Raw genomic sequence first — 21,170 nt, 5'->3', positions numbered from 1 at the left:
GCCATAAAGAGCGCGGGAGGGAGGGGAGGCGCGGGGGATGTTCAGAGTAGCGCCCAGGAGAATGGGCGGAGAGGAGGGGCTGCTGTGGGAGCCCAGCCGCCAGGCAGCAGCAGGGGCGTGAAGGGCAAGGCCCCTGCGCACAGTCCCGGGGGCCAGAGTTACCCTCACCGCCCCTTGCCCCCTCCGGTCCAGCCAGCATCTGTGGCCAGGATCCCAGCAGCGAGGGTGCAGAGGCAGCTGCGGGGGTGGGGGCTGGCTTCTCCTCTCACTCCCCCCCATCATTTCCAGGCATATTTATTCTTCCACCTCCAGCAGGCCATTTGTCAGCGGTGACTTGGGACAAAGGAGGGGGCGGTGGGTGGTCTGCTGCAAGTTGGGCGATGGGCACGGAGCGGGCGGCCGGAGAGAAACGCCAACAATTAAGAGGCAGATCCAGGGCTTTGCTCATTCAGGCTGTCGAGGGAGCCGTCATTTTGTGTTAGCGTGTGTGTGTCTGAGGTGGGAGGAGGAAGAGAGCGGGGAATGACAGGAGAAGGATTATGACATTGTGTTGTCTCTGTTTGTGGTAAATGCAAATTTGGCACCAGCAGCTTCCCCGGGAAAAGCAGCAGCAAGTAACCCAGGCCAAGGCCTTGGCCCAGACCCGCGAGGGAGCCCATGTGGGGCGGTTTGGGGTTTTTTTCCTCCCTCTTTTCTGTCTGGCGTGTGCTGCTTCCATTTATTTTCACAGTGAAGTGCTGAAGACAGACAGGCCGGCATGGCGGGGAGGAGCCGGGCCTCCCTCCTCTCTGCACCCAGCCCCTCCTCACGCTGCGGGAGGCCCAGGCTGCTCTCCCGACCCCCAGGCATTGCCCTAGCTTGGCGGCCTCCCTGCTAGGTCTCTGTCCTCAGACGGGGTCGCGGCTCCTGTCATTCCCTTGGCGTGGATGGCTGAGGTCTCACTAGGCTGCTTCTGCCCACAGCTTCTCCCCCCTCCGCGATGAGCAGAGACCAAGAGCCAGGACCGAGGCTAGGATGGGGCTTCAGAGACAGGCCGGGGCTGGTGTGCCCTCAGCTGCAGTGTTGGCCTGGCCTGCACAGGAGGCTGGCAGAGGGTTCTGCTGCCAGGCTGGTGTTGGCAAAGTGTCCCAGGACCTTGCCTCCTCTGACAGGACCATGGGGGCAAGGAGCTTGGGCCCGACCCAGGCTGGGAAGCAATCTCAGCCCAAGGCTCGGGCTGCGACAAGGCTCAGGCGGTGCGAGGTCTGCACACAGGTGGCCCTGCGATGCACAGGGCGGGTTTCACAGGGCCAGGCCCGAGCACAGACCCAGAGTTCTGACCTGAGAAGCCAGGGCAGGGCCCTCCTCACCTGGAAGGTCAGCGGAAGGCCGTGGCCAGCGGGGTCCAGCCCGTCACACACTGTTCCTTCCCCAGGAGCCGGTCCCTCACCTTGACCTCACTGCCTACTATTTGGCCAGGTCAGGTCCTTCTGGACTCATTTTGCCCCCTCCAGGCAGCCTCCCCTGCCCGCCATCTGGGTGGGCTGGGCCTGTGCCTGCCCGCCTCCATTCCCTCTCTCACAGCACGGACCACACTGCGGTCACTTGGGTGCAGGGACTTTCAGGCGCCCTCAGCGTTCCGCTGGGAACTGCGGAAGGAGGTCTGTGCCTGGAAAACCAGGGGAGCAGATCCAGACCCGCAGCTCCCCAGGAATCTGGGCCTCCGGGACGGGACAGTTGCCCTGCCTCACATCCGAGAAGGCGTGACAGGCTCACCCCGTGGGCAGACCCACCCGGTGGGGACTTTCCCTATGGAGCTGGCGTGTGGGGGAAGCCCCAGCTACGTCTGTGAGGAGGGTGCCTGTCCCGTGCTGAGAGCCTCCGGGAGTTTAATACTGTCCCTTTGGAAATGGGTGGTAGCCTTGTGTGTCTAGCCCGGCGTCTCCTTCAGGTCCTGGGCCCACAGGTCAGGCTGCATAGCGAAGCCAGAGAGTGTGCAGGGGTGTGAGGAGCAGTGCCTGCCTGGCCTTCGCCTGGTGTGCGGGGCCCTGGGGTCCCGTGGGGCTTCCTGTGCCAGATGGAAAAGGAAGGGAGAGGGAATAGGCTCTGCCCAAGGCCAAGATGCTGGGTCCATTCCAGGCCTGGGCTCGAGACCCTCCTGGCCAGAGGTGCTGGGAGCACCAGGCAGGTAGCCACGGCGAGGGCCAGCTGGCCAGTCAGCTCACATCACCCATCCCGGTTCACAGAGCTGGCACCCTCCAGGCATACGGATGGGAGAGTGCAGCAGGCCTCCTCTTCCCACAGCCCCCCACTCTGGTGTACCCTGGTAGCTGTGGCATCAGCGGTCCTGAGTGACAGTCTTCCCTGGCCACTTTCTAGCTGTGTGACCTTGGGCAAGTGACAGTTTCCCAGTCAGTTTTAAAAGGCAGTGACTTGGGAGAAGTAACCTCTACCTGCAGGCTGGTTTTGGGGATTAAAGAGACTGCAGGTGAAGCCCTAGCTGGTTTGGCTCAGTGGATAGAGCGTTGGCTTGCAGATTCTTAAGGGTCCCTGGTTCGATTCTGGCCAAGGGCACATGCCTGGGTTTTGGGTTCGATCCCCAGTCGGGGGCATGCAGGAGGCAGCTGATCAATGATGCTCTCATCATTGAGGTTTCTCTCCCGTTCCCTTCCTCTCTGAAATCAATTAAAAAACAAATAAATAAATTAAAGAGACTGCAGGTGCAGCACCTGCACACAGCAGGTGCTTCATTATGACAGCTATGGTTATGAGGGAGCTGGCTACACCGGCAACTTAGGGGCACAGAAAAAAGTTCTCCCTGGAGTACCTCTGTGAATTCTGAAGGGCAATCAAGGAGGGCTTCCGAGAGGAGGTGGCATTTGAAGGCCTTGAGGAATGAGTAGGAGTTAGCCAGGCTACGGTAGGGGAGGGTATTCCACCAGAAGGAAGTGCAAGAGCAGAGCTTCAAGGTGTAAAAGGCTAGTCACCTCGTGGCCCAAGCCCAGGGAGGGGACGGGGAAGGCCCTGTTTCTCTCCGCAGTGAGAGCCATTTCTGCAGGAAGGGAGACCTTGACCTGAAGACAGAGTGGGCAGGTTTCACACAAACATCTCCCGGTCACTGCAAACCCGTATTCGTATCCTAGAGCTTCAGAAGGTTCTCTAGGATCCTGGCCTGTTCTAGCCCCTCCCAAGGCAGGCCTCTCAGGCTGGCCTGGTCATGCTGGGGTTCCCAGATGACCCCATGCCAGCCTGCATCTCCTCTTAATTTGGAGTCTCAGGACTCCTGGGGTCCTGGACCGGCCCAGGCCCCACTCTGAGCTGGGGCCAACCCTGCCAGGGCAGCAGAGTGGATGCCTGGTCCCTGGCTGGAGTGAGGGCACTCAATGCCTGTTAGCTTGGAGAGAAGTCAGCCAAAGAGAGTGAAGGATCGCCCACCCAGTGTCTGTGGGCATCACGCAATCTCTCTGAGCCGGTGGCCCTCGCTGTAAAATGGGCTGATGATCGTGCTTGGTGATAACTAACATTTGTGAGCACTTACTATGAGTTAGGCAGTCTCCCCCAACTTTGCCTAACATGTTAGGGTGAAGGTGGGGGGACAGGGCATCCCATAAGCCAAGAGCGTGCAAGGAAGAGCTGCAGAGATTTGGATTTCTGGGTGAGGCTAAACTGGCACCTTGGTAATATGGGCAAGAGCAGAGTCGGCTGGCTGGGGATCGGCAAGGGCCCACCTGCCGCTGCAAATGCGCCGCCTGGACTGGACACCCCCCTCTCATGGCAGAGCCACCAGGACACCTCAGGGCCCTGAGGGAGCCACGGCCCCCACCCACGCCTCGCGTTTCCTCCCTGTAGGGGGGCGGCTGGGCTGGCTGGCCTCTCACTTCCCCGGCTCAGGCTCCATCGCCACAAAGACCCAGGGGCTGTGATTCTCTTGTCTCTTTGGTTTTCTTGGACGGCTTCCATGTAGGTTGTGACTTGGGCGGTATCATCTGCCCATTGATTTTTCCAGAAAGGATGCGTCTTCCCTTCTATTCTTCACTCGGCTGCAGATGAACAGCCTTGGTGCCTGGCCTTCCCACTGCTCCTCCTGCTCCCAGCAGCACAGCTCACTGGGACCTGAGAGGGCCCAGCAGGGTCGTGGCTCCCAGGAGGCCCCCAGAGGGCATGGGGCTGACCCAGCACCCTGCCCCGTGCACCGAGTTCCGGGAGCGCCCTGGGAGTGGGCATATACAGAGCCGGGGAGCTGCATCCGGCCCACACCTGGCTCTGAGGCTCAGTTACCGCGAACACCCTGGCTGTTCACGTACTCCCCCTCCTCTCCTTAGCACAGCTCTGAGAGGAGGGGGAGTACCCTTGTTCCACAGTCTGTGCTGGGAGATGGCAGGATGAGTGATTCCACTATCCCGTGCAACTGAGGCCAGAATGGTGCAAACAGCGCAGCCCTGTGGCGAGCGGTATTATTGTCCCCATTCTACAGATGAGAAGGCCGAGCTGGGAGGGCTGGGGGAGCTCGCTCAGGGTTGCAGCGCCCTCCACCCTCCCTTTCTCTTATACCCCTCACCTACTGCCTAAAAGGAGCCCGCCCGGGAGGGGTATACTGCTGGGAGCCCTTATGAGTCCGGGCAGGTGAAGGGAGTCAGACCTTCGGGGAGGGGGGTTGAGGAGACATAAACCTGTAATGAGGTGGTTGCCATCCCTGCTTGTCACTGCCCACCCGGAGTCTACGGGGAATGGGACCGCGGTCACTGGTGCACGGGGGAGGGGCGCCGCACAGGGGCATGGCCTTGGAGGGGTGCGCGGGTGCCGGTCCTTTCTCCGGGAGGCTTCTGTCCACCTTCACTCAGCCAGGACACGGGGCTGGCTTACGGGCCCGGCATGGGTTCCCATCCCAGCTCTGCCACTCGCTGGCTTTGGGATCGCAGGCGAAGTGTTGCTGAGTCTGTTTCCACGCCTGTAAGTGGGATCATTGTAAGTTCACCCCAGAGGCGTGTGAGGATGACTTGAGTTAATGCAGGGAACTCAGCACCCCCGTTAAGAGCGGTGGGAATGTTCTCCGCTGTTGTCCCTCAAATCAGCTGACTCCCTCAAACACTGAGCATTTCCTGAGCGCCTGCTGCGCCCCGACGCCAATCCCAGGGAGCCCCGGACTCGTCCCTCAGGGCCCTCGGGTGCCCTGGACCTGACTGTAGGGGAACAGCCTGCGAGAATTGGTGTGTTGGCTCCCACTGCTGGCGTGACAGACATCCTGATGAAATATGTCACTTTAAAATATTTTTAGAAGAAATTTCTGGAAAGTTTCCTTAATACCGTGGGAGCCATATATCCTGAACTATTATCAGGTTCTTGTCTTGGCTTTGCCGTGACTTGCTTGCTGGGGTCCTCCCTTTCCCGGGACTTGGTTTCCTCGTCTGTCAAGCGGAGCGGTAGCCGTCCCCACCTGGGAGGACCGGCCCCAGCTAAAGCACCTCACAGCCGTGCAGGGCGCTGGCTCTGTTTCTTGTCATTCGCGAGGTGGTCGCCGACAGATGCCCGTGCGGGGTCCTGCTGGGTGCTGACCCTGGGTGTGGACACCAGCGGGATGCCGGCTCTGCTCTCAGGGGTTCCCTGAGGAGTGGCCTTACTAAAACCTTGATTTTGTGATTTCCAGAGAACATGGAAGGCCCCTCAGGCAGCCTGGCCCCTTCCAGGGGAAATGCTGGTAAGTGTCTCGTCCTCTCTGTTCGTTCCACAAATGCTTTTGGAGCAGCTCCGTGTGCTGGGGATGATGCGGGAGAACTGGAGGTCAGCTCTCTCCTTCAGAGCCTGGTCCAGGAGGATCTGGAAATCCCACATCCAAATGACCAGATGTCTGAGGCTCAGGGGTGGTCGGACGCAAAGCCTGGACTTTGCGGAAGATGCTCAGCCACAGGGCAGCTGGCAGGATCGTTAAAAACGAATACTGTTTCCTCTGCTTGGATCCCCTTGTCCCCTTGGGATAAAGTCCCCAAGCCTGTTGCGGCCTGCACTGCCTTGCTTCAGCTGCATCTCCAGCTGCTCATGTCTGTTATGTTGCTCTGGCCTCCTTCCCCTTCCCCAAATCTGCTTGCTCCCTCCTAGCTCAGGGCCTTTGCTGTGCCTGCCACCTGGAGCTCTCTTCCAACCTCATCACATGGCTACTTCCTGTCTGTCCTTCAGTTCTCGTCTCAGATGTCCTGGATCCCCAAGACCCAGGGTCCTATTGTACACGTGGGCACCTGCCACGCTCTTACTAATGTCTGTCGTGGCTGTTACCAAATGATTATTTATATGACGAGTCGGTCCCTCTAACGGCCCCATGGGACTGTAAGCTCCATGACAACAGCCTGGGCTCAGTGCGTGGCATATGGCAAGGGCTCAGTCAGTGTTTGTTGAATGAATGTATGATGAGTATTGAAGTAAGGCTTCAAGGAGGTGGGGGCATTAGACTAAAACGTGAAAGAGGGTATAATTCCCGTCTATGGGGAAGAGGAGGGGCGTCATGCTTTGGGGCACGGACAGGCGGGAACACAACTCCAAACTCTGTTTGGCAAAGAGGCAGCACAGGACACGTGAGAGAAGGTAGAGAATGGAGCCGGGCCAGATGAGGGCTTTGTGTTCCAGGTGGATGAGAATCAGCTTGAACTCCGAAGTCACTTGGGACCCACTGAAAGCCTTTGGGCCAGAGGGAGTGGGGGCAGAGCTGGCTCTGGGTAACTGAGGAGCCTGCTACAGGGGTGGGTGGGCCGGGGAGAGGCCGAGTCCGGAGGACCGGTTGAGAGTTGGAGAATCTGTCGACTCTGCTGCTTTCCCTTTCCTGGAACCACACATATGCCTTGGCAGTTGTCCTGGCGAGGAGATGCAGGGCAGGGATGAGGAAGCTCACGTGGCACGGCTGCTTCCAGAGGACAGTCACCTTGGTGGCAGGGTAGCCATTCCCGAGTCACCGGAGGGAGATGGAGTGGAGGGAGCATCGATGTCCGCACTGCTCAGCTTCCCTGATCGAGGAGGCAGCATCCATCTTTGCATTTCTGCACCCTGTGTCCTGGCATCTTCCCGGGCATCCGGGCATCATGACACGGAGGGACCAGCCCGTGGTGGATGAACAGGAGCATTTCCCTCCAAGCCAGCCAACAAGACCCCGCTCTGTGCCCCAGAGGGCGGCGCCGCTGATGTGGTCAGAAGAGCCAGGATTCTCAAGGACCCAGCGACAGGTCCCAGATCTAGCCCTTAGCAGCTGTGTGCCTCTGGGCATCTGGTCAGCAGCTCTGGGCTTCGGTTTCTTCAGCTGTGAAGTGGGAGTTGCTCGGGCTCCGTGAAAGCTAGGGGCGAGGACACGCAGGGAGCCCCACGCAGAGGGAGAGGTGGCTGTACCACGGCTGCACTTTTCTCCCTGGTTTGAATTCTTCCCAGGAAGCTTGGGTTTCAGGCTTAAAATGAAGAGCGTGTCAACAAAACAGGATGGAACAAAGTCTTTTCCCAGCATGCCTCAGCATGTGGCACTGCCTTCGCGTGGAGCCCCGCAGAGACGGGGCTAAAAGTCTTGAGCTTTCAAGCAGGAATAATCCCAAAGGAAAGGACCCTCCCTATTGTTAGCTTGTGATAGAGTGAGGCTGGAGCCTCCCGCCCAGCCCACCGGCTTCACGTTGCAACGCTGCCCCTTCCTGGTGGCTCTGGGCCTCAGTTTCCTCATCTGCAAGATGCCCTCGTGCCAGCATGCGCCTCACGGGGCTGCTGTAAGGATTGAGTGAGTTCATGCAGGTGAAGTGCTGAGGACATGCCTTTGTCACTGCGATGGTTAGATTATTCCATTTTCCCTTTAACTCTTCATTTTCACTTTAACTCCTTGTGGTGCCCAGCGGGGGCTCTGGGGCCAGAAGGCTGAGTTCAGATCCCAGCTCTGCCACTTGTTAGCTGTGGCACTTCGGGGATGTCTCTTAACCTCTCTGTTCCTTTCCTTGTCTGTACCGTGAAGATGATAATCCCTGCTTCATAAGGCTGTTGGGAGGAGTGAAGGTAAGACACCCGACTCCCTGGAGGCAGGCAGATCCGCGACGCAGAGCCATATGCTGAAGGACAAGGCAAGGGGGTCCTAGGTGTGAGACCAGCCTGGGCCCCCACTCAGTGACCTGTGCTGGGCCCGCACACAGGGGCCGCCCAGGGAGAGTTGTGCCACCAGGGGCAGGAGTGCCGAGTGGGCTGAGGGCTGCTCCCCGTGGGGCCAGGCTGCAGGGGCCTCCAGCCGCTCAGCTGTGTCTCCTCCCAGGTTCTCTCTCTGCTCACCTGTGGGAAGATGAATGCCTTGGCGCACAGCGTGGCCACTAGCTGGGGAGGCCACGGCCTTCCAGGCAGACTGCCCAGCCTCCAGGGCATGTTACTGTGGGGAGAGGCTGGTGCCAACCCTGCTGTCTCTCAGGTCTCTTTCCCTGTCTACCTGCAGACTTGGGACCCACCAACTGTCTGCGTCCGTCCATCTTTCCACAGTTTACCAAGTGCTGGGAAGCTTGTGGTCAGGAGTGCGACCTCTAAAGACTTGGGATCAAACCCCACCGGGGCCCTTCCAAGCTGTGTGCCCTGGGACAAGTTACTTAAACTCTGTGCTTCAGTGGCCCCAGCTGTAAAGTGGGGTTGATAACAGTACCAACCTCACCAGGTTGTGGCAAACACAGTGCCCGTTCACAGTAATCCACATCCTGCATAGGATGCTGGAGACCCCAACAAGGCAGAGGTGTGCGCCCTACAAATGCTCATACTCCTGGGAGAGAAGGACAGTCACATAGACAGCCCAAGGTGACCAGTGGGAGCTAAAGAGGGAGCCACGACTTCCATCCCACACCTCCTGAGCAGAGGTCACTGAGATCCTGTGATACTAATTCACACCAAGGGTGTCACAGATACCCGGCCCTGCAGCTCACACCCTTGCCTTCCTCCGAAGCCTCATCTCTCCTTCCCCTCGCCCTACCCTGGCACAGCCCTCCTGGGAAGAGCAGGTGGCCGTCCCCACACTGCTAAGGCTTGGTATTCCCTGGCCCTGTGGAGCCTCCCAGGCTTCGAGTCGGCCCTGTCCTTGCCCCAGAAAGACTTATTCTAAGCCCCTCTGCCCTCTCCAGCAGGGCTGACAGCCCAGCACCCAGCAGGTGCTCTGTGGAAAGAAGGCGTGCCACCTCGGAGCTGGCCACCCTGCTGTTTGTGTACTCGCTGCTTCCATCTGGTTTGCATGGGAGAAGTGCCTGGCTGGGGACAGGCTCTGCAGGATGCTGTGGGGGTTCCCCACTCTGTGAACCTGAGGCTCTCATCAGTTGTCTCTGGAGAACTAGGAGCCAGCCTTCCGCCCAGCCTCTTGGTGTGCTCCAGTCAGCAGGAGGCCCTTCGGAGAGGAAGGAGAGGTGGGGCCCGCAGAGGGAGAAAGGTGAGGGCTGCACGTGCGCTCAAGAGCCTGCCAGAGGAAGGACATCCGCCTGCTGCTGAAGGCACCACACGCGGCTCACTCGGCACAAGTCACTGATCTGCCGGGCAGGGCCGGTCTCCTCAATCAATCCGCACTGACGCACGGTAGCGGAGGCAGTGCCCTGGAGGCAGAAGGCTCCATTTGTAATCCCAGAGTGGCCCCGGCGGCGCCTGGAGGAGGGCAGAGGAGTTTGTCATAAAGGGAGTGACACGGCTTCCAAAAGCCATCTCGGAGCCAGAGGAGGAGGGAAAGGATTCATTTAGCTTCTGGAATTGAAACCACTGATTCAGTTCAATAAGTATTTTTCGAGTGGACGGGGGGGGGGGGGGGGGGAGGGTAACAATGAATCTAATGAAGCTATTGTCTTTTTCTTAAAGTGTGGAAGGAAAAACAGGATTCTTGAAGATGAGACAATGCGAGAACAATAGTAGATGCTAACATGGTCAAAGAGGAGGAGCTGGCCACTGTGGGGTCTGGGGCAATGATTTAACCTCTCTGAGCCTCCGTCTACTCACGTGTCATATTGTGTCCACAGCATAGCACTGCAGCTAAAGTGAACATGTGCCTGGTACTGTACTGAATTCTTTATGCAGACCTCTAGATTCTCATAACACGTATGTTAGGAGGGAGGTCATATTATCCCCACTTTGTGGCTGAGGAAACCAAGGTTCAGAGAGGTGAAATGCATTGTCTCAGGCCACACAGCCCAAGAGTTCCTCAAATCTGTCTGTTGGCCCGAACACCCACACACGTTCTTTTTCCAAATGGCACCAAAAGGGAAAAGTGACAGACCGCCGCTGCTGAAGGAGCAGAGGCTGGCCTGGTCCTCGGCCTGGGAAGTCTGCAGGTGGAGGTCAGCTGGGCAGTGTCCCAGCGGGCTCCAAAGGAGTGGGAGGGGGCTTTGGAGTCAGTTCCAGGACAGGAGGCAGGAGCAAACGAGAGCCTGGACTCCCATTATCTGTCTGCATTCTTATCCTTGGTCACCATGCATTTCATGGTCCAGCCCCCCAGTCTGAAACCTGAGTGAGCTGAGGAAGAGGGGAGAGGGAGGGAGGAATGACGGGCAGGAGACTGTAAGGAAGAGGGCTGCCCTCTGCTTCATGAGTTCTCTCAAGAAAGTGAAGGTGCCCCCAACACTCAGGGTTTCACAAAGCTCCCCTGCATCCTTCCGTGTTTGCCCAGAGAACATGGGTCTGTGCTGAAGAGTCCCCCCAACCTTTCCCTCTGCAGCCCTGATCCAAGCAGAAGCCAGCGCTGGTCTTTTTTTAAAGTCTTGGTGCCAAAGAATTTGAAAATGAAACTCACAGAACAATGGGAACCGCCAAAGGGTAGGGCCCACAGCCTGTTCAGCTCTGCCCCGGAAGAGCCTGCACCCCCCGCCTGGCATGCAGGAGGTGTTGGGAACCAAGTCTTCGAGCATAGCCTTGACCCACTTTAGAAGTGGCCCCCACTTTGTGAGATTGGACAAACGCCAAGAGAAATCATTGCCTTCTCCACTCACATCCTCCTGAGGTGCTAGCTAGAACCAATTCAGGCCCTGCCTGGGATCCCAAAGCTGGGGGTAGGTGTGGCCCCAGCCAGGACCCTCCATGGGTGGCAAGGCAAAGTGTTAATGTGTCTGGCTAGCTGGGGTGAGAGGGGAAAGGGTAGAGCCAGGCCCTGGGGAGTGGTGTACCTCAAATGCACCTAAATCCGGGCCCCAGCTCACACCTGGTTCCCATCAGCCTTCACCTGCTGTGGCAAAGCACTTTTCCAACTCCAGTTTACTTTCGAGTTGGGTTGCTTCAGAAAAGGAAGTACTCTAACATCTACAATCAGCAATTTTAGCCAGTGTTAAGAACATCTGTGCCCAGGTGGGAAACTGAGGCCCACAGTGGGGAGAGAACCCGGCCAGGTACCCAGGTGAGTCGCAGACAGGATCACAATCCCTCCAAATACATCTTATCCTCACTGGCCTCACTTTTGATAGCAGTGGGTCACATAGCACAAACATCTCAGGGGTGGTTCTACACCGGAGATTTCCTTTTAAAAAGCCAAGCCATTCCTTTGCTCCATAAAACATACATGAGATTTGCAAAGGAAGTCTGGGAGCAGCCTGAGGCCTTGGCACCACAGATCCTCCACCTTATCTCCAAATTAATTCTGGACTCTGGATCCAGCCAACCAGGCACTGCAGGTTTTAATGCCACCGCAGGCAAAGGCAACTGGCATTTGGTGAGCATATATTTTACATGTGAAGCTGGTGGGCCTCCCCACTCGTTTAATGAAAGCGAAGGGAACTGAGGGCCCAAGTCATTCATCCAAGGAGACCTGGGGCCAAGAGGTGGAGGCGGCAAGGGCGGGCGTTTGGAGGCAGGAGCCACCGCCATGCCCAGCCCTACTGAACAGGTTACCAGGAGGTCTGGCCCTGGTTCGACGACTCCCCCGGCGGCCAGAGGTGGGATTCTGCGGTTGGAGGCCTCAGGGACTCCAGAGATTCCGGGCCACTAACTCCCCACAAAGTTGGCTCGCAACCACTCCCAGGCGGACGGACGGGAGCTGCGGGCCAACATGGCACTGGGCACGCGGCAACGCGTTCGCGCTGCGCCCTGCGGCCGCCGAGAGGGACCCCGCGCGACCCCCGCGGCCGGGCTGGGGTCGACCCGGCGCGCGCAGGCCTCGGCGCCGCCGCACGCGGGTGGGCACGCGCGTGCGCGCCGGCCCCGCCCCCGCCGCGCGCCCTCCCGCCCGCCCGCGCGCCGCGGCCTCGAGCCTCCCCATTGGTCGCGCGCCGTCACCTGACGCTCTGTTATTTCCTGTGTGTTGGGAGAATGGAGAGAAAAAATCCCGAATCGAGCGGCTTTCCGCCCCAGCGAGGCGGCCGCGGCCTCCGCCTGGGGAGCCCGCCCTGAGGCGCGCCCGACCGGGGAGCGAGCGCGCGGGCCGGAGCGAGCCTCGAGAGGCCGCGGCCCCGGCCCGCCCCGCCGCCGGCCCGGGCGCCCGAGCTGGAGGCGGCGGAGGCTCCCCCACCCCCACCCCGCGCAGCGCCGCCTGCCGCCGCTCCCTCCCCTCCCGCCCCCGGCCGAGGCCGAGGGACCGGGCGGGGGTCTCCCGCAGGTAACCGCCGCCCGGGATGGGGATAGGGTCCGGGCTGAGACGCTGAGGCTAGGGCTGAGGCGCTGGGGCCAGGCCGGGATGTCCGGCCTCGAGGGCTGGGGGCAGAGGTACTTGCCCGGCCCGAACCGGGAGTGCTGAGACCACCGGACTCTGAGGCCGGGACTCGGGGTGCCGGGGGCATGGCCCGGCCCGACCCGGAGTGCAGAGAGGAGGGGCCTGGCCTCGAGGGTTGCTGAGGGGAAGAGCCCGGCCTGGCATCCGGGCGTGAGGGGTCTCCGTCCGGCCTGGGAGTCCCTCAGGGCTTGGACACCGTCCTAGCCCGAAGGTGGCGGCGGGGGTGGGGTGGGTACCTGCTGGCCGCGGTCTCTGGTGCCCAGGAGGAGGCTGCGAGCGGGCGGTGCCCCGGGGTCGGCGGGGTCAGCGCCGCCGGCCCTGGGGCCCCTGACCGCCTCGGGGACCAGGCTGCGCTCGCCGCTTCGCTGCGGGCTGGGGGCGAGGCCGGCGGGCGGAGGGCCGGGCTTGGGGCTGGGAGGGGCCGGCCGGCCGGGCGGGAGCGGCGCTGGGCTCCCGGGAGTCGGAGCGCGCCCCGGCCGCGGGAGGGACAGGGACCCGCTTATTGCCATGTGAACACCTGAAGCCATGTGGACGCGGCTGTTTCTCGCCTGTTGGGGGCGGAGGGCAGGTAGCGGCTGGCCGGGCGCAAGGTCCCAGCGCGGGGTGGGGCGGGGAGCGCAGCGCAGGACACACTTCCTGCGTGGGGTTTTCTCCTTCTCCCTCGCCGGGGGGAGCAGGGCGGGGTGTGGGGTCCAGTGGTCCCCGCGTGCGAGCGGGCGCTCGTTTGGGGGCGAGCGGGCGCTCAGCTTCTGTTCCCTTTTGGAGGGGAAAGTGGTGTTGAAGGAGGGTGGCTGATCTGGCCCTGCCCTGTGGCCACGGCGGGAGGTGGACCGTCTTCCGTGCACCGAAATGAGAGAGGAGAATTTACTGAGTTGGGTGGGGGGCGGTGCCGAAGACCAGCCGCCTTTCTGGGCCTGTGGGTGGGGATGATTGTTTTTGGGACTGAGGATACTAGCACTGTCTGCCTGTGTGAAACCTTTAGTTTGCCCTTAGGGAGACAGCTCAAAATTAGGGTCCTCCCCCTAATTTTTTTTCTTTTTTTTCTTTTTTCCTTTCAAAGATTAGATGACTCTGGTAACTGCTGTAAAATGGATGGAATTTTCGAGCTATTATCTAACAGGGAGATCTTTGGATGATAATTGGACCCTTATGTTAACAGCTTCAGTGAAGAGTTTTATGAAACATCTTACATGGGGTGGCAGCTTGGTGGAGTGGGAAACTGCATTGACGTCTGGACCTGGGAGGCCAGGAATCCACTTCCAGCTTTGCCACCAATAAACCGTAACCTTGGCCACGTTACCTACCCTCTCAAGGCCCTCAATTTCCTCCTCTGTTAAATGAGGGCTCCCTTCCAGGGCAGACATTACAGGGGTTTGGGGGTAGGTGTGGTTTTTGTTTGTTTGTTTTTGGTCTCCTATCTGTGCTTTTGTTTCAGCCAGAAGCTACCTGACTGCAGAAATGCAGGCCGTGCCTTACCTGGCTTTTAAAAGCCCGACTCACTTTTTAGCTTCCAGCCACTTCTCCAACAGAGCATAAAACTAAGTCAGAGTACAGTTTTTCCTCAAATCCCAGATGCTGTTCTGTGCTTCTCAGAAAGTATATTCTAGCCTATGCTGAATGTGCCTTGTTTTTGTGTTTTGTGTTTGTTTGTTTTTTGTCTTTGAGCAAGAAGTTAGTAGGGAAAGTATTTTAGGGAACATTTGACTACTTGGAGCTGTGGATATAGCACAAGTATATTTGGTAACAAGTGTGTTTGGGTCTGTGTGTTGTTGGCTCCAAGGAATTCCAAGATCTTTCTATGCAGTGGATTGGGGAGGGATTTATTGAAAGTTCTTTCAAATTTCTAGCTTCAGTATTCTCAGAGTAGGAATAGAGTGGAATTCCATAATATATATGTCCTGCGAAATGGCATGCTAGTGGAATTAACTCTCACCTCAGGGTGCACTAATTATTTGCATCCCCAATTTATTCCTTAATGGTAGCTGTGTGCTTCCTCTCAGATGTTGAAGAACCCCAATTAGTTTCACTGATTTTTATGGTGTGTGAGGGCCTTAGGCCATGCTTCTGACTGGTTAGTCCTTCTAGATCAGCCTCAGAAGTTGGTCTTGTCTGTCTTAAGTTTCTACTACTATGATGCTTGAAGGACATGTGTCTAAGGTGTAATAGTCCCTCTTAGATCACTCTTTTATTCAGTCTGTACAAACACAGTTTCAAACACTTTTTCTTGTATGTTAACATCAGGCCTATCACATAGGTAGACACTTATCCAGCTCTGTAGCTATCAGTTACTTGGAGTTTCCCACATAAGCAATTTATTTACAGTGATATCTGAGTTATGACCTTGTTTGGTACGGAATTTTAAAAACCTTGGTTCCTTACATTGTAAGCAGTTATCAAATGTATATTTACATTTATGTTACAAGGAAAAGTTATAAAACTTCTTTCTACAAAGGTAATTTGTGTGTTTATACATGTAAGAGAAGGTTGCCAAAGTACTAAGATGTCAGGAGACATCTTTCATGTTTTATAACTTTTTAGTGGTATGGAATGGAATTCAGTTGAAATCTCATCTATTTAGACCTAGAAATTAGAGTTGGACTACTTCTGGTGGGTTCAGCCTTCTCTTCAGATGGGAAAGGATGCTAGCATTTGGGTGTGTGTGGTTGTTTTTTGTAAAGATTCGATATGCTAGGTTGTGTTCAAGGTATTTTAAGTTGCCTTAAAAAATCCACCCAGCAGACCTGAGAAGTCGATCCTTTCTCCTTTTTTTGAGAGGTCATAGAGCTAGTGAGTGGTCAGGGTTAGGTGTAACCATCCTCTGAATGGCTCCAGAGCCTTTACTAGGTCCAGTGTAGCTCAGTGCCTGTTTAAGGCAAAATCAGATAGTGGTAGGTTGGTCTTGAAATCTGGACTTGGACAAAATACTGGAAAGCATGATTTTTGTGACGGTGCCAAGTGGTTTAGTGGCCCCTTGGAGTTTTCTTAACTTTCACTTTCCCCATTCCGGGCCAGTTTTGCCAGTGCACCTGAGATTTAATCTAAAAAAGTTTCTCTTTCATACCCAATTCTGCAGCTCTGTCCTGAGCTGGATTCTTTTACCAGCTTAAAGAGTGATCTCTTGTCTGTTACTGGTTTATAATGCACAGGAATCATGTTATCTGGTGATTGCTCTCGGTTTGACCAGATGGTACTCAAACGATGCGTTTACAAAAGACAGTCCTTTTCCCACTATGCCTTTGGTATTCTTCCTCCTGGGGGCTTGCATTCAAGGCACCTGAGTGCTCATTAGATCTGCCTGAGCCTTCTAACTCTGCTGCCTTCATTTTCTTTTTGTGGAAGTAAAGGTAACAAAATAAAGCAAACCAATAAAACCCTATTTATATTGGAGCAAAACTGTACATTGAAGTTACATTTGAAATATAATACAGTTGACTCTTAACACAGGGGTTGGGGCACTGATTCCCCCACCTCTGATGTGTAACTTTGACTCCCCCAAAACTTTACCGATAGCCTACTATTGGCCAGAAGCTTTACCAATAACATAAACAGTTGATAAACATGTTTTGTATGTTAGATGTATTATACACTGTATTCTTACAATAAAGTAAGCTAGAGGAAAGAATGTCAAGAAAACCATAAGGATAATACATTTAATAGCATTTATTAAAAAAAAAAACTTGCATATAAGTGGACCTGCGTAGTTCAAACCCATATTTTTTTTAAGGGTCAACTATATAATGAAAATAAGGTTTTCATAGTGCATGATTTGGGCACATTGCATTTAGACTAGATAATTTTTTTTATTATTAGTTAGGCTGTTGTCCCTTTAATACCTGTGTACGTGCAGTGTAGGTGAAAAGGTGGTCATGGCCACAAACACAGTCAGGACTTTCTGCATTAGAGCTGTGTTTGCTTTGCAAGTAATGCACATGGCCCAGTGGGAAGATGAACTGTCAGGTGACTTATTGGTATGTCTGATGCTTTGTTGTGGGGAAGTTAAGGGAAAAAAGGTTAGCTATGGGAAAATATCTGTGTTGCAGTGTGTACCTGTAAGCTGTTCTGTAGGAAAGGGTGGAAGTGCATTGGAATACTTGACTGTCAGCCTGATGGGAAGATGGTTTCATGTTTAAACATGACATCCTTGAACATGGATTAAGGTTCTCTGTGTGTTGTGTTCTAATTTTCATTTGTAGGTATTTGTAGGCACTGTTCTAAGCATGGGAGACACAGTGGAGGGCAAGAGAGGTGTCTGCTCTGGAGACAGACTGTAACCAGTACGTCAATATGAATGTCAGGTGGTGATAATAGCTATGAAGAGAATACAAAGATAGAGACTCAGAAATGGGACTTCAGAATAGTCATGAAGATGTCCGTGCTTCTGAAGCCTTTTCTGCCAGAAGGCCAGTCAGACTTGATCTGTGGGACAGGTGGAATGGCATAAAAGTAAATAATTTGCTTTAGCCCTGGGCATCTTGAGAAGTTAATCCAACGAATAGAGGTGGGTTGATTGAAGTCTTCCCGCTGTTTATATCTTTATGCTTTTGTGAGTGGGGACCTAGCTCAAAAGAGCTTAAGAGGGATCATTGTAAAGGGTAAGAAAGAGGAATGTTATCTGCTTTTCTTTAGTTCCAATCGGAAATGTAGAGATGGGTTAAAATATTGATGGGTGCTAGGCATTATTAGAAACATCCTTTAGTTGTGTGTATGTTTCTTTGTCGGGGAATTGGAGTGGGGTGTTATAATCGTCATACTTTGTTAAAGCTTCAAGTGAAGCCAGCAACTATTAGTGACATCTGTATGCAGAGCACTGTGCTAGGTATTGCTTCAAATGAAGGATCCAAAGTGACTGATTGGAACTGGGGTATGTGTGTGGAGGGGGAAGCTGTTGAGGGAAGCAGGATAGCTGTAAGAATGGGGGCTCTGGCAGGGATGGAAACAGCAGGGTCAGACAGGCTTCCTTACCCATAGCCCAGAGGGTTCAGGCTTTCCCAGCCAGCTGGCCCACGTCCTACATACATAGCTTCACCCCTTTTCTATGCGTTCTGATTATCTATACTAATAAAAGAGAAAGATGCAAATTGACCATACCTTCGTGACGCCCACCAGCCAATCAGGAGTGAGTATGCAAATTAACCCAACAAAGACGGAGGGTTAATTTGCATACACAGGTGCCAAGCAGGACGCAGGTGTTCTGCACCGCCCCAACTGCTCCGGGCCTCTGGGCAGCGTGGGAAGGTGGAAAGGCGGCTCCGTCCGGAGCGAAGGCAATGCCGGCAGCCAGGGGAAGGAAGGCCCATTCTTGCACGAATCTTCATGCATCGGACCTCTAGTAGAATTATATAGAGAATGTGAGGAAACCTAAGAAATTGTCTAGTTTAGCCCTTTGCTACAACTCAGGAAAGATGCTGAGAAGGTGGTGACTTGGCCCAAGTTATGCTGCTTTACACTGACAGACTCAAGGCTAGGACCCTGTTCTTTTCTACCAGAGTCCATGCTCTCCCCAGAGGATTGATAGTCAGCAGTTGCTCTTGGGTAGAAAAAAGAAAGGAAGCCTCTGGGTGCTAATGTACTCACTTAGGGAAAAGCCTGTGTAGTTCAGTCTTAAGAAGTCAGAGGAAAGCCCTGGCTGGGTAGCTCAGTTGGTTAGAGCATCATCCCAATACACCAGGGTTGATCCCTGGTCAGGGCACATACAAGAATCAACCAATGAATGCATAAATAAGTGGAACAACAAATCTCTCTCTCTCTATCCCCCCTCCCTCTTTTCCTCTCCCTCTCTCTTCCTCTCTCTCCCCTTCCACCTCTGTCCTTCCTCCCTTTCTCTCCCCCTCCCCTTCCTCCTCCCCCTCCCCACTCCCCCCCCCCAACACACACAAATCAATCAATAAGACATTTTTTTAAATGCAGTACCTAACTGTTGAGTCAGGGGCGCTGATTTCTTTTTTTTTAAGTCAGGGAAAAGACAGCACATCAATCTTGAAAGCAGAGGATGGACAGAGAAAATTGTACCACTCTTACTTTCACAAAGAGACGCAGTGTTGATTTCTTAGGCCCCATTGAGACCCAATCTCATCCTGATTATTTCTTGGTGCAGAATGAATGACAGGGAGAACCTCTTTGCCACATTTAGCATTAGTTGTGAAGTTAGAATAAGGCCCTTCAGATATAGGGGGAAATTTCTCATGTGTGGCTTAAACTTGAGTTCTAAAATTTGAATTAAGGCCCTAGTAGTCCTAAATTTTCACCTCTAGACTTCTGTTTCAGGGAGGATTTCACTTCTGCATTTAGAAGGACCTTAACTATGAGGCATTACTTTGGTAGCCTGGGGATTATCGCTGTGCCTGACAACAGGAGGGATTCTTGAGAAGCAGGGCTGGTTCCCTGGACATTCCCCTCAGTGCTCTGGTGGGCCATTTCCCGGGGGGCAGATTTTGTATGCTGGTGGCACTCTTCTGTAAAAGTCCATGTGATGGGCACTTTATGGAGGCAGCAGAGCCTTAGAAGGAAGATGTGTGGCCTCAGTCTGGCTCCAACACTTATTAGCAGTGACCTTGGGCATTTTGCCTGCACCACCGTTTCCTCATGTGTAAAACAGAGGTATCCCATCCTCAGGGCCATTGGGAAAGGAACTGAAATAAGAAGAGCACATAGTGGGTGCACCACCCACAGGTGACACTCATTGGATGGTAGTTTTCCATAAACATGCTGGACTCTAGAGCAGGCCTGGTTCCTGCTGAACCTAGCGCTTTTCTGTCCTTAACTATCTGCCCAGTAGAGAAAGGCAGTTAAACAGGGATATCAGAAGTGCTTTGACGGAGGACATGGTGCGGTACCAAGACATGTACCCCTGCCAACTGGCGTGGCTCAGAGGTTGAGCGCCCACCCATGAACCAGGAGGTCATGGTTCAATTCCCGGTCAGGGCACATGCGCAGGTTGCGGGCTCTATTCCCATCAGGGAGTGTGCAGGAGGCAGCCAATTCTCCCTCACCATTGATGTTTCTCTCTCTCCCTTCCTCTCTGAAAGAAAAAAAAAAAAAGACTTGTAAACCTGACTTGAAAGATCACAGGAGGCTTCTCAAAGGAAGATTATCCACTTCCTCATCGCCCACTTGTCTCTCAGCTCTCTCTTCCCACCTCTATGCTTGACGGTCCCTGGACTCTGTCCCCCGTGTTCTCAGATATCCTCAGGCTTTCACGGTTGTCCAGAAGCTGACCACCCCCGTTGATATCTTCAGCCGGACCTCTCCTAGCTCCTCCAACTTCGGCTGACGCAGCTGTTTGACTATCTCACCAGCAACTTGAGCGTCAGTCCAAAACTGAATACAGATTCCTCAGAAACTCTTTCCCCTCCTCTTGCTCCCTTCTCCTTAAGTGGCTTTGTCTTCCACCCAGTTTCTCAGGTCAGATTCCTCCTTTTCACTCAGCACCCTCCACTTCTAATCCATCACCAAGTTACTGGCAGTGCGGTGTCCATACCTGACTGAATCTGTCTGCTCTGCGCCACCACCCTCGCCTCCCTCCCTATTGCTTCCGTGGCCTCCCTATTTCTACTCCTGTCTGTCTTCATTTCACTTTGCCCCGAGTAGCTAAGAGTTACCTGTCTCTGCTCCACTTAAAATCTCTTAACAATTTCTCATAGAACTTGGAAGAAAATTCAAACTCCTTGGCATCTCCCACAAGGCTCTGAAAACCTGGGCCCCTGCCCACTTCTGACTCTCTCCCCTGCTGCTTTTGCTTGCTGTCCTCCAGCCACATTCACCTCTAGGTCCCCTGAAGGCATCAAGTTCTTTCCCACCTTGGAGGCTATGCTAATTCCTCTGGCCAGAACCATGGTCTGCGAACTGTGGCTCGAGAACCACATGCGGCTCTTTGGCCCCTTGAGTGTGGCTCTTCCACAAAATACCACGGCCTGGGCGAGTCTATTTTGAAGAAGTGGCGTTAGAAGAAGTTTAAGTTTAAAAAATTTGGCTCTCAAAAGAAATTTCAATCGTTGTACTGTTGATATTTGGCTCTGTTGACTAATGAGTTTGCCGACCACTGGCCCAGAACACTGGCCATCCCAGACTTTTCTCATCCTTCAGGATATTTGTTGAATCAATAAACAGCATGAGACAGGCAGCAAAGGGAGTGGGGTCAGGAGGAAAAGTGCCCTTGAGGTTGCTGAAAGATTGTGAGTTTGGTTGTGGCACAGGTGGAGTGTATTCGAGTAAAATAGCTAGGCGTGAGGCAGCCAGAACTCAGCTACACGCTCAAGAGAGGATAAAATGATGCCACAACTCGGAAAACTGGAAGTTTCTTAAAAAGTTGAACATATGTCTACCCTGAGACAGAGAAGTTCTATTTTTAGATATTTATGCAAGAGAAATGAAAATACATGTCCACAAATAGGCCTTGTATAAGAATGCTCATAGCAGCTTTATTTATTTATTTTAACTTTATTTTTTATTGGTTTCAGAAAAGAAGGGCAAGAGAGATAGAAACATCAATGATGAGAGAATCATTGATCGGCTGCCTCCTGCATGCCCCACACTGGGGATCGAG

At 54.4% G+C, this 21,170-nt stretch overlaps 1 protein-coding gene across 6 annotated transcripts in view; it reads left to right on the top strand.

Annotated features, from left to right (window-relative positions):
* TCF20 (transcription factor 20) overlaps positions 1 to 21,170 on the top strand; it is a 168,749-nt gene that overhangs the window by 70,462 nt on the left and 77,117 nt on the right. For 3 of the 6 annotated variants that reach the window (XM_080660599.1, XM_080660598.1, XM_080660600.1), the window contains exon 2: positions 5,624 to 5,674. The exons of 2 other annotated variants lie outside the window; for them this stretch is intronic. In XM_080660599.1, coding sequence (XP_080516725.1) covers positions 5,624 to 5,674 — 51 coding nt within the window. Of the gene's footprint in view, positions 1 to 5,623; positions 5,675 to 12,235; positions 12,515 to 21,170 lie in introns of those variants that run through there. One more of the 6 variants, XM_080660603.1, reaches the window with a different exon arrangement.

The sequence above is a fragment of the Plecotus auritus genome (genome assembly GCF_963455305.1).
Source record: "Plecotus auritus genome assembly, chromosome: 3".
Lineage (NCBI taxonomy): Eukaryota > Metazoa > Chordata > Mammalia > Chiroptera > Vespertilionidae > Plecotus > Plecotus auritus.
The sequence above is the reverse complement of the archived record's forward strand: the minus strand, read 5'-3'. Positions and strand labels throughout refer to the sequence as shown.